This window comes from Mustelus asterias, chromosome 25 (genome assembly GCF_964213995.1).
Source record: "Mustelus asterias chromosome 25, sMusAst1.hap1.1, whole genome shotgun sequence".
NCBI classification, from domain to species: domain Eukaryota; kingdom Metazoa; phylum Chordata; class Chondrichthyes; order Carcharhiniformes; family Triakidae; genus Mustelus; species Mustelus asterias.
In genome coordinates this window covers 28,272,856-28,285,346 of record NC_135825.1, presented here as the reverse complement: position 1 = coordinate 28,285,346, position 12,491 = coordinate 28,272,856, and the positions used below count along the sequence as shown (strand labels likewise).

At 41.7% G+C, this 12,491-nt stretch overlaps 1 protein-coding gene across 3 annotated transcripts in view; it reads right to left on the bottom strand.

Moving 5' to 3' along the window:
- LOC144511874 (TBC1 domain family member 22B-like) overlaps positions 1 to 12,491 on the bottom strand; it is a 322,468-nt gene that overhangs the window by 117,011 nt on the left and 192,966 nt on the right. For all 3 annotated transcript variants that reach the window (XM_078242287.1, XM_078242286.1, XM_078242288.1), the window contains one exon: positions 2,819 to 2,925. In XM_078242287.1, coding sequence (XP_078098413.1) covers positions 2,819 to 2,925 — 107 coding nt within the window. The remainder of the gene's footprint in view (positions 1 to 2,818; positions 2,926 to 12,491) is intronic.

Below are 12,491 nucleotides of genomic sequence, written 5' to 3'. Positions count from 1 at the left end.
ACAGATTTGGATAGAAATTGTTATGAATGCAAGACTTTATAAGATGGTCTCATTTTTAGATATTTCCTTAAAGGTGAAATGGAATATGCTGAGTGGGGGTTGGGAGATCATAGTAAACTCTGCCAGCAGATAGGCCCACGTGATTTGATCATCTTGGGAAAAAGCCCTGGGATGAAACCTGTGGAGAATCAAGTGATAGATTTCATACCTTGATGCAAGACAAGGAGCCTGTTTTCTGGGCAGAGACACTCAAGACTCTCAGAACCGGAGAGCAAGACAGGAACAGCTGCTGCTGTGAAAAGCATAGCATGAGGCTGTTGTCTGTTAGCCACCCTGCAAGCAGGATGCCAATGTGAACTGGTTCTCCGTTTGAAAATCCATCTGGTTTACTAATATCTTTTCGGGAAGAAAATCTGCCGTCCTTACCTGGTCTGGCCTACACATGACTCCAGATCCACAGCAATGTGGTCAACTCTTAACTGCCCTTTGAACAAGGGAAATTAGGCTTGGACAATAAATGCTGGCCCAGTCAACGATGTTCACATCCCATGACCGAAAAAAAAATTGAATAGGAAATGAATAAGCAAGAAAACAGTCGGAAGATAGACTGCTGATGCCAATGGATTGAGGTAATTGGAAAGGTTGGAAAAGCGGAGACTCAAACATTTTGAAAGCTGATTGATTGAAAACTTTTGGAAACTTGCAAGATTTGAAATGGCATAGATCCAATCAGCAGTTCATTGCAAACTAAGATAACAGGAGAAAGAAAGACAGGCTAAGGCTGACAAAAGAACATCTAGGTCATGTTTTTAGACCAAGAACAGCGATTATTGGAACACGGATACCAAGAATTACCATTTCTCTACATATGGTCCATGCCTGAATTCAAAAACAGAATACGGTTCATGATCTAGTCCCTCAATTGATTTTCTGACCTGTCTTGCTGCTTCTTACCATCACTGATGTATTCAGAATCAATGGCCTCTCTGGAAGTCCATTCTAAACATTCATCACCATCTGAATGAACTAGTTACACCTGATCTTTCCATTCAACTTCTCTCTTCTGAACTTCATCCTAAGCAGTCTCACTGGTATTCTCTGGCCCCAAATGAACATTTCCCATGGCTCAGCTTGTCAATTCCTATAAAGACCTTGTATATCTCAATAAGAGCTGCTCTAAATTTTCCTTTTCTCTTATGTCAGCAAACTAAACATCCATAGTCTGTCTGTGTAGCTTGGATGCCTGATGCAAGATAACGGATATGTCATGGTTTTTTGCCTGTAAATACGGTGACCAAAACAGCTAGCAGGTGGCATGCATATATAACACGCTGATGATTTCAATAACATGCCGTCATCAACTTGGTCTCTGCTTCCCAATATAAAACATATACACAACAGGATGAGCATTCATCACCATCTGAATGAACGTTGGCCATCATCCACCGTAATAACCACTTCCCTGCACTCTCAAGACCGACCATTTTCTGTCTCATGAGATGTAATAGTTGCCAGTCCACTTCAATCGTTCCACATTCTGTGCTTTTGTGTGATATGGACCAATCTTCCATGTGGTACTGCATCAAAAAACATTCTCCTTTTGTGATTCAAATCTTTCTCCCCTTCCAGATTGCATCAATTTTTCTGAAAATCAAACCCCAATTTCAGGCAGCAGCCACTTTGTTATCAATATAAAGAAATCGTTTAGGATACAGATAGTGCTCAGACTTCCAACAAAACATGGCTTTCAGGAACCAACTGTAAGCCGAAATGTCGCAGTCGGAACAGAATTTTCCACAGGAACAACAGTTTAAATGGGGGGATTGGTTCCTGGTCCAAGGTTGCAAATCACTGATGGGGCTCCCAGTCGTGTTAAATGCTCTGAACTCTTGCCCTGTCAAGTCGCCGAGGCAACTGTTGATGACTGCACGTCTTAGCACAAGTTCCTCAGCTAGTGTGGGGGATATAATGAAGCCATCAATCACTGTCAGTTGCCTGTTTAATCTTGATCTCCTGCAAGACTGAGCGCACATTAAATATAGCATGAGTATACATGCAATAAAATCACGATGGTTGTGCCAAAAAAAAACAGAATAAAACACTCGCTTCCAACTCAAGAAAGACAGTTCGACGGGTCCTTTCATACAGATGGGCGGTCCAGAAAATCTGTGCACATATGATTGTGTTGGTCTAGCGTCGTAAAGTAGAAATCGACATTGCAAAGTCGAAATGGGGAATCAATCTATAAACGCTGCAAGTGCCTTTCATTGTAACTTGAACGTTGTACAGTCGAGGACTGTCTATATTTGAAAATTTTATAATGACCTGTTGCCACTTATGGGCCTTTCAATTGTCCTATTCCTCCTTGACACTCCAGGGGGTTTGACAAGTGACATGTGAGAAGGAAAATATATAAGCTCTTTTATTCTGGGCAGAAGAATCAAGATAAGTCAAAGAATCTTGTGCATCTCAATTTAACTAACTGAAAACTAAAATGGCAACAGAATCTCACGTCCAACAACTTTGGAAGGATGAACAAAGTATCACCTCAGGTTCGCACAAATTTCTACTACTCCAGCTGCTGGATACAAGGTAGGGCGTGATCAGGCTTGAATGCAAAGCTGCCAGCTGGCAAACAGCCTTAGGCACCCCCCTCAAACACAAATTGCAATTCGGACGAGGTACTGAAGTAATGCTGATGTCAGTGGACCCTTATCAAACCTTAAAAAAGGTAACTGTAGGTTTGAAGGGAAGAAAAGTGGATTCCAAAAAAATAGTTAGAGACTAGCCAGCTTTTCATTTTAATTATCAAATTTACCTGTATGCCATCTAATAGTTTGCTCATGCACCAGAAACTATCAGCTTCAATATTCCGCTGCACTGCCTCAGACAGGTTTGTTACATCAAAATTTTCCACATCTTCTTCTGCAATGATAGAAAGAAAAAGAAAATTAACTTCCTCCTGCTCAGTTTATATTTGGCTTTCGATAAACAAATCTCCCTATTAGCACAAGATATTGTACAGCAATTAATAAGTTTGGTAGTACAGAACTTTGAGTATTACTGAAAAAAAGAGACATATCAAAGCTTTGCATCTTGCACTCATCAGGACAGCTCACAAGAAATTATTAGTAAAGGGGAACAACAATTTATACCGCATGAAAAGAGTGCTGATTGATTTGCAAGCGGACTCTGAATGGTGGAGGTGTTGCCATGCTCACCTCACCAGGAATTGATGAGCTGTCCAAACACGAGGAATTGCTCTGTTATACAGGCTTCAAGTTCTAATGTGACCGCCCCCCTCCCCCCCCATTCATTAATGATTCCCCATTCATTAAGTAAGAGACAGAGGCCCAATGAGCAAATACATGGTCCTGCAAGCAAAATCCCTCCCCCCAGACTCCACCTGTACTGAGCAACTATTCATGCTTCACCTCCACCCATCCCTCACACACTGAACAATTATTCAGGCCTCATTCACGTCTCTGTTGAGCAGACTTTGGCCTCCCTACTTGGGTTCCAATGAGCAAGAATGGCCCCTTCCTTCCTCTTCAATAGGCAAGATCTGATCCATGTCCACCGTCCCCACTGTAAGATTTCAGCCATGCTGTCTGCCAAAGATGATTCCAGCTCCCTTGTCCTACCAGACAGGCAAAATTCAGACTACCCCATCATGCTGGCGAGCAAGCTGGGGTCCCATATCCATTTGTTGCTCTTCAGAATGGTGCCGTTGTCTGGTGAGGCATGAAATAGGACCTTGTCTGCTCTCTCAGGTGGATCCAAAGAAAATCCCATTTTACTATTTTGAAGACTACGGGAGTTATCTCTGGTGTCCCAACTAATATTTATTCCTCAATCAACATCACACAAACAGGATGTATGGTTATTATTATCATATTGCTGTCTGTGGGAGCTTGCAGAGTGCAAATTGATTGCTATGTTTCCTGCATCACAACAGTACCTACAATTCAGAAGTACTTCTTTGTTGGCAAAGTATTTTGATACATCCCAAAATATAGGTCATAAAGAGTGCGATACAAGTTCAAGTTTTTAAAAAATATATATATTCTTTCTCCAGCATGTGTGTGTTTGCTGACTTGGACCATTTGGGCCTTTTTACACAGCAAAACATTCAAATCATATAATAGCTTTTGTATCAATTTTTAATCATAGGATTTGTGTCAATTTGCTGCCACTGCCAGGCCTTAGCTTTTGGGTAAATCGTACTGGCAAGAAAGCGAAGCAAAGGTACTTCACACATCGGGTTTTCTTTAATGGATATGATAACAGGAAAAGAGGGTTTAAGACATTACACGCTGAAAACTCCTGCATATTTCATAAACTATACTGCAGTATGAATTTAAACGTTAGCCATCTCAGAAAACAGAGTAATATTAAAATCAGAACAAGAAATAAAAATAATTCTGGTGAAACGGCTGGTTGATTGTCACACAATGTTGAAAATATAGATGCAGTATCCCTTGGCAACATTATTCACAACCTTTTACAACCTGAAAGTAACAATATTAACAATTTTTTCAGTCAATAACTCTAAGCTTGGTGAAAAAAGAATGAAATGTTCTCAAGGTTTTTCCTACCCACAAAGTCAAAGTCTTCCCAACTCAGAATCGATGTCTTTCTTTAGTTTTGCTCCCATCTCCCCTCACACCTTCTCTAAGATCACCTTGTTCATTAAATCTACCCCCCTTGACTCCATTCTCTGCTGAACACAATTTACTCCCTCCTGGCCACAGATATGGTAAATGGTTCCTGTGCCTCTTTTTCAAAATCACCACCATCAAACCTCTCAAAAATAAACCTCCCTTGTCCTTGTAAAGGTCTTGAAAGTGCCATTCTGATCCTTGTGGAAACCAATAACTTTTTAAGGAGCTAAATTGTCCAAATGACCAACAGAAATAACCCAATGGACAAGATTTCACTTTTCAAGACTTTTAACAAATACTGCAATCAGCAGAACTCAAACATCAATTATTAGGCAACCATTAAACCAACTAAAGTAAACAGATACTTTTGCATTCACTAACTAAAACAATTGTTATGACCCTGGTTGATAGAGACCAGTAACTTTCATTTTAAAAGTTGGAGGAATCTGAAATGTCAGGTATTTACTAAATGAATGAGTTTAAAAGTTTATTTATTAGTGCCACTAGTAGGTTTACATTAAGACTGCAATTAAGTTACTCTGAAAATCCCCTGGTCGCCACACTCGGGCGCCTGTTCGGGTACACTGAGGGAGAATTTTGCATGGCCAATGCACCTAACCAACACATCTTTCAGACTATGGGAGGAAACTGGAGCACCCGGAGGAGACCCACGCAGACACGGAGAACATGCAAACTCTGCACAGACCCAAGCCAGGAATCGAACATGGGTCCCTTGCACTGTGAGGCACTAACCACTGTGCCATTGTGCCGAATGAATTCACAAGATTCCATAATTTAAAACAGAAGTATTTTTACTATACAAGAATCAAACAAAGCAAATAGTTAATATCTTATCCAAAGGCAACTCTAATTAAACATTAACAAGCAAATTATTGTTGATTCTAAACTATAAATTATACATTAAATGGCACATGTAAATTGGACAGATCTTATGAATTGGCTCAGCAGATAGATCATGCAACTCAGTCACAAAGTCGTTCAAAACCCTGGCCTTTTTACAAAGAATCTCACCTTCTCTTCTGTCTAGGATGTAGCCTGATCCCCAGCTGACAGCAGTGCACAACCAACCCAAATTCCATGGGTATGGTCCTCAACAAGAATGGCAGAACTTCCCTGGATGGCATTGATCCACCAATGTTATCTTCAAGTAACAGAAACAGGTGCAACAACTGTGTACTTGCTTATTCTCGGCTTCTGTCTTCTTTAGCTTGCCTGTCCTGCACTACTGGACTCAGCAACTTCTACTGAGCTCTCATGATTGTCCCCTTTATATAGTTCCAGCCAGAAGTTTTGGTTTCCAATCTCAGTTTCAGTCTTAGTTTCCTTAGCAAGTGGGAGGGCTAGTTTCTTCTTTTCAATTAGAGTCTGTCGCAAAAAAATCAAGCTGTGGCCATAGATTTCATCACTCAGTCAAGTGATATGGAGCAAACAGGGATAGTTCCAAAGGAACTCCCAGCTCTCCTGCAACCTCACTTTGCCATGCCATCCCAAGTCAAACCTTCCAGTGTCCTTCGAAAATTATTCCACTCACCCTGACTTTTTTGGATTCAATTTTCAACAATCATGCCCCTGTTTCATAAATCTCCAAGAGTCACATCTTTTCTGTTCTCTTCCTTTAGAACTGAGAACAAACTCTCACAGAACCTGCTTGGTTGTTAACACCAAGCAGTCCTTTTATACTTCTTCACAGCAGTCCTTCTCTAACTCTCCTGCTTCTGAAAAAGCAGCTGTCCCTTGTCTGTGATACACAGAGGAAAGGTGTTAAGACTGTAACTTGGCATTTCAATTGGTTTCTGTTTGAGTTTCCCACGCATCGCATCTGGATCTCCAGGTCTGACATGTAAAATCAAAATTCACCAGCAGCACTTTCAGAACACTCTTTTGTACCTAAAGGTATCATTTTAAAACATAACTACTCAGTAAAGTTCAGCATTCATGATGTGCTACTGCCTCCCAAATCCATGCATATCTTTCCACAGGTTCATATTTGAATCTCTCCAATCGTGTTTCCATCTACATAAGACTAAAATGGCCTTAATGGATGTCATCTGTGACTTTATTTATGCCTACTCAATTTATCTCAAGCTCTATTTAGTTATTAACATGTCAAGCCATCTTTTCCCAATGTTTTTCTTCCTTTCTCTTACCTATGGAGTTGTAGACAAAGTACCTCCAACATGGCCTGCCTTCCCCTTCTGACACCATAACCTCCTCAAAAATCTATCTCTGGACACCTCACCTCTTCCTCATCAACATCCAGCCCATGACTATATCACCCAAACGTTGGGTATAATTCTACCATGCCCCAGTCAGCAGGTTCAATGGCAAACAAGGGGGTGGGAGAGAATCCAATGCAATTCCAATGATTGATTTCACTCTGGTGTGAATTTCCCATGGGATATTTTGCTGGTGCCCACCATGGCTGATCGGAAAACCAGCGTGTGGCTGGCTAGTGGGATGCAGATGAAGGCCCGACCAGAATCTTCCCACAATGCCCGATACTCCGTGACACCATCAGGAAAACACGCCGGTCCAGAAAACATCTGGAAAAATGTGGCATGCAGAAATCAGGCCTTTCCTGAAAATTGTCTGGAGTTGCCTCAGGAGTCGGGATGGAGGCTGCCAGTGACCCTGGAACACCATAGCAATGTGTGGGAGGGGCATCTATCAGGTCTATCTTCTAGTTTCAGTGTCACCGAGGAAGTCCACCATCTTCCTGGTGGTCCATCGCCTTCCTTCAATGGTGGATCAGTGATGTTGGGCGCCTCTTCAATATGGCATCCACTAATGACGGCAGGATGTATGCAATCAAGCCCATGGAATACGGCACAAGGCCCTCAGATGCATGATTACTGAGGTTGGAGCCAGCAAATATGATGCATCTGCCCGTTGGCCTCTGCAGTGGGAACCACTCCTGTCCCCGCCCTAGGGCTTAGTCACAGATCTTAGAATTCCAACCATTGGGTCAGTTTCCACATGTATGCTAATATGACAAGACTCAGATTGTCGCATTACATCCACTCAACCCATTCATTCCTTCAGTGTAAAATGTCCAGCTGCATGTGGAATGACCCTTGTTATCCTTTAATTACTCTTACTTCTGGGATGGATGCATAACATATAGCTAGCAACCAAAACCCGAGCCAAAATGAGATGCAAAACTGCATTTTTATATAGGTAAATTGGTCTTTGTGAAGAGTTCACACTTCCAAATTATTACACAGTATATAATGTTTTTTGAAGTTTAAGTTTATTTATTAGTGTCACAAGTAGGCTTACATTAGCACTGCAATGAAGTTATTGTGAAAATCCCCCAGTCACCACACTCTGGTACCTGTTCAGGTACACTGAGGGAGAATTTAGCATGGCCAATGCACCTAACCAGCATATTTTTCAGACTATTGGAGGAAACCGGAACACCTGGAGGAAACCCAAACACACACGGGGAGAACATGCTGAAAGTGATCCAAGCCGGGAATCAAATACGGGTCCCTGGTGCTCTGAGGCAGCAGTGCTAACCGCTGTGCCATAATGGTAACGTATAGTTAAACACTCACAATATCATTAATACATAGGTCACATTTGTGATGTAACTGCAGGATAAGACCAATGAATACCTGTTCCCAGTTGTGTCTCAAGCTGTAAATGTTAAAAACTCCATTAAAAAAATGAATAACAACTGCATAATTAAAAATAATCCAGCTTTATAACAGTTTCAAGGGGACTATTCAGATGAATACTGTCCCTAATGAATTACCCTTTAAAAACTCTCAGATACAAACATAGCAAACCAAGATGCCAATACAGTTTAGTTCCTCTTTCTCTGTAAAATGTGGAAGAGTCATTTACTCTCAGGCAGAGTGAACATTTTAGAAATGTTAATACTTTGAGGAGGTGGCATATGTTGCCAGTATTTATCCAAGTTTAGAAATAAGGTTAGAAATTTACTTTGATATGCTCAAGTAAAATGAATAGCAGCTCATCTCCCACACAATTGTCCTCACCTTGTGGACCAACATATTAAGTGGACCACACGCAAGTTTCATATGTCCACAGCTCAAGAGTTTACATTGAAAAGAAAGAGTAAGGAAATGTTCCACCTTTGGCACAGCTGAAAAATTGTCCGACAAATATTTCTGAATGTTATGATTAACATAATGGCCCAGATTTTCCAATATTTGGATGGTCGGAGGCCAGATGTACCCAGGAAGATGCACTATGGGATTCCTTCAAAGTTCCAATGCAAGAACTCCGTGGGAATTGTCTGGGAAGTTTGAACTTCTGATGGGCAATTCTCCTGCTCCCCAGAACCCTCCAAAAAAATGTCCAACTCTTGAGTTAGAGTCATAGACTTTGGACAGTTCCGACTTTGTTACCTGAGCAGTTACCCAGGAAATGGGCAGTACAGTGGCATACGGCTAGCACTGCGTCAGGGACCTGGGTTCAATTCCGACCTTAGGTGACTATATGGAGTTTGCACGTATCTGCATGGGTTTCCTCCAGGTGCTCCGGTTTCCTCCAAAGATGTGCAGGTTAGGTTGATTGGCTATGGTAGATCACCCCTTAACACCAGGGAGGTTAGCAGGGTAAATGCATGGGGTTGCGGGGATAGGGCCTAGGTGGGATTGTTGATGGGCCGAATGGCCTCCTTCTGCACTGTAAAGATTCTATGAAATGTTAAACAGGAAAAAGCAGGTCTAACACCTGGGTAACTATACAACTGGCACCCCAATCAAACACTAACAACCTCGACTTTCCTTGACTAGCCGCATCTATTCACCTTCCATCTTACGCTCACCTTACTTACACCACATCCTTACTCACTGCCTAACGCCACCCACTCTATCCCTTGATCTTACACACTTACCTTCTTTCCAAAGCCATCTTAAACCCTTCATTTACCAGAAAATGGTAACTAGTGTGATGAAAAGGGGCATGGTTCCTTTGCAGATAATCTGCACTGCTCCCTGCGAGGTTTCCTGCATTATAATTCTTGGAATTCCATCTAAAACGTCACTGTGGGAGCACCATCTGTATAAGGACCATGGTGGTTCAAAAACAAGGCCTTTTATCACCCGGTATGGACAACTAGCGATCTACAATAAATGTAGCCTTGCCTGAGCATCAAATTTCCCGTTCTCGCAGACAGCGATAGCAGGTCTTGCAAGACCGGAGAATTCTGGCCATTACTGCAACCAGTGGAACCATTGTTATTGCTCATGTCCCCATCCACAAGATAAACAGAATGGCAAATTGCTAACTGTGAATAAAAAGATTTTTAATGATTTCCCCAGCACCACCTTCCTTCCCCCACCCCCTCCGGGTTCCCGAGGTTTTCCCCCAATCAAGTGCTGTTTCCAACATGGGCAGAACTGAGGAGCTAGGGGAAGGGAAGGGGAAGTGGAGTGGGTGGCATTAATATCTGAGGAACGGGCTCTGGAAAATCTGCTATAAAATGTTAAATGTATTTTTCAAGTTAAGAGTTATAAAGTGACCAATTTATTTTAAACATTAAGATTGAGGAATAGGGGTCCTTCGAGCCTGTTCTGCCATTCGATAAGACCTTGGCTGAACTGATGAAGGCATTAACTCCACTCCTCTGCTTGATCCAACCCACCCCCCCTCGCCCTCCCCTCCTGCAATAACCCTTTGACTTTGGGGCAGCACGGTGGCACAGTGGTTAGCACTGCTGCCTCAACTCCAAGGACCTGGTTCAATTCTAGCTTCGGGTCACTGTCTGCGTGGAGTTTGCACATTCCCCCCCGTGTCTGCGTGGGTTTCCTCCAGGTACTCCAGTTTCCTCCCACATTCCAAAGATGTGCGGGTTAGATTAATTGGGAATGTTAAATAGTGTCCTGGGATGTGTAGGTTAGAGGGATTAGAGGGGTAAATACGAACGGTTGTGGGGATAGGGCCTGGGTGGGATTGTTGTCGGTGCAGACTCGCTGGGCCAAATGGTCTCCTTCTGCACTGTAGGGTTTCTATGACTCTCTTCTCCCTTGCAGATTAAAAATCTGTTTAACTCAGCTTTGAATGTATTCAATGACGCAACTGCCACTGCTCTCTGGCGAAGAAAATTCCAAAGACTAATGTTCCTCACAGAGGAAATTTCTCCTCATCTGTCTTAATTTCACAGTAACTTCAGTGCAGTGTTAATGCAAGTCTACTTGCGATACTAATAAATAAACTTTAAAAAACAATGGGAGATCTCATTTCAAAACTACCTCCACAAGGGGAAATATCCTCCCAGCATCTACTCTGTCAAACCTCCTCGGAATCTTGTGATTCAGTAAGATCACCTCTTATTCTTCTGTCAATGAGTATAGACCCAATCTGCTCCAAACTTTTCTCATAAGACAAAGCTCTCACCCCAGCCTAGTGAACCTTCTCTGAACAGCTTCAATCATTTAAAACAAAACTTAGCTGCCATTGAGCTTAACATTTAACTCAAGGGGCATGTTTTCAGCTTGTGATGCCTGAAGCTTTCCTTGCTTTGTACCTTGCTGCTAAGCCTCTGAACCGACGTCCCTGGAAAGTGCTGGGGAAGCAAGTTCCTGCTCCACCAAAGTTGCGTGGTACTTTGTCAAGCAGTCAGTGTCAAATGCCTCTGCTTTGCCGCTGACCACAAGATCCAGGTCAACAATTTTTTACTTCATCTCCTACATTACCTTTTTGACTTTCAAGCAAAGTTTTGTGTTTTGTGAGAAAGACAAATAGGCTCCTGCTCAAGTAATTTTGATGCTCTTGATGAAATCAAAAATGGACCAGACTGACTTCCTGTATACAAACACTTTACACTTGCAAGGAAAATGGTAACTGCAATCCCCACCTTTATTACTAATTTTATACACAGCAGAAAAAAATAAAAAATACAGCTCTTAATATTTCAAACAATTTTGCTTATCCAGAGAACTGCTCCAAGACTTAGATTGGCTTGCAGTCAAACAATAGTTTCTACTAATGCCATTTCGCCACCACTTCACTCGGACTCCCATCCTACAGTGCCTAGTTAAATTGATCAGATTTAACAGTAGAAATACACAACTGGGGCTTTTGTTGAGGGTATTATTTACGTATATTGTTGCTGCAAACTTGCAGCAAATTCATTCGGCACCTCACCAAATTTGGGTTTGACAGATGCTCAATAAAATTGGAAGGCAGATGCAGGATAGTTAGTCAAGATTTCTTTCATGAAAATAAAAAACGTTGCTTTCAATTCTCAGATGAGGATTAGATTTTGTACAAGTACAATGATTTACTTGGTATGTGCTTTAAATGCAATAAGGGTAACCTGCGGCATAAAAAATAGTGTATTAAATGCAAGCACACTGAGTATTCCCTCTGTTTAATGGCATGTAACACTGCAGTGTAATAGGAACTCAACTGCAAGCTGCTGTCACTGCAGATAGATGTATAACCAACCCAAAATGGTTATATGTCAGTTTGGGAATTAGATAATCTTGATAAATTATTTATTACAATCATTTTAAAAACAGTATTTTGGCATGTGTTAGCAGAGGCAACGGAGGTCAGCTGCAGCAGGGAACTTCAACAATCTAAAAATTTTCAACTGCCATTCCAGCATTTTGTTTTTATAGTGCTTTGTTTAGAACATCGAAAATGTTCTATTTATAAACTAAATTCTCCACAGTTCCCCAAATTTCTCAGCTTCTGCTGACAAATTCTAAGAACAGACAGAATGAGCTGTGAATGGTGTAGTGGTACATTTTGTACAATGTACAAAGATCTCAGCATAACTTTCAAGGTAAATCTTGGCAGCTACCCTTTCCCTTCCCAGGCCTTTCA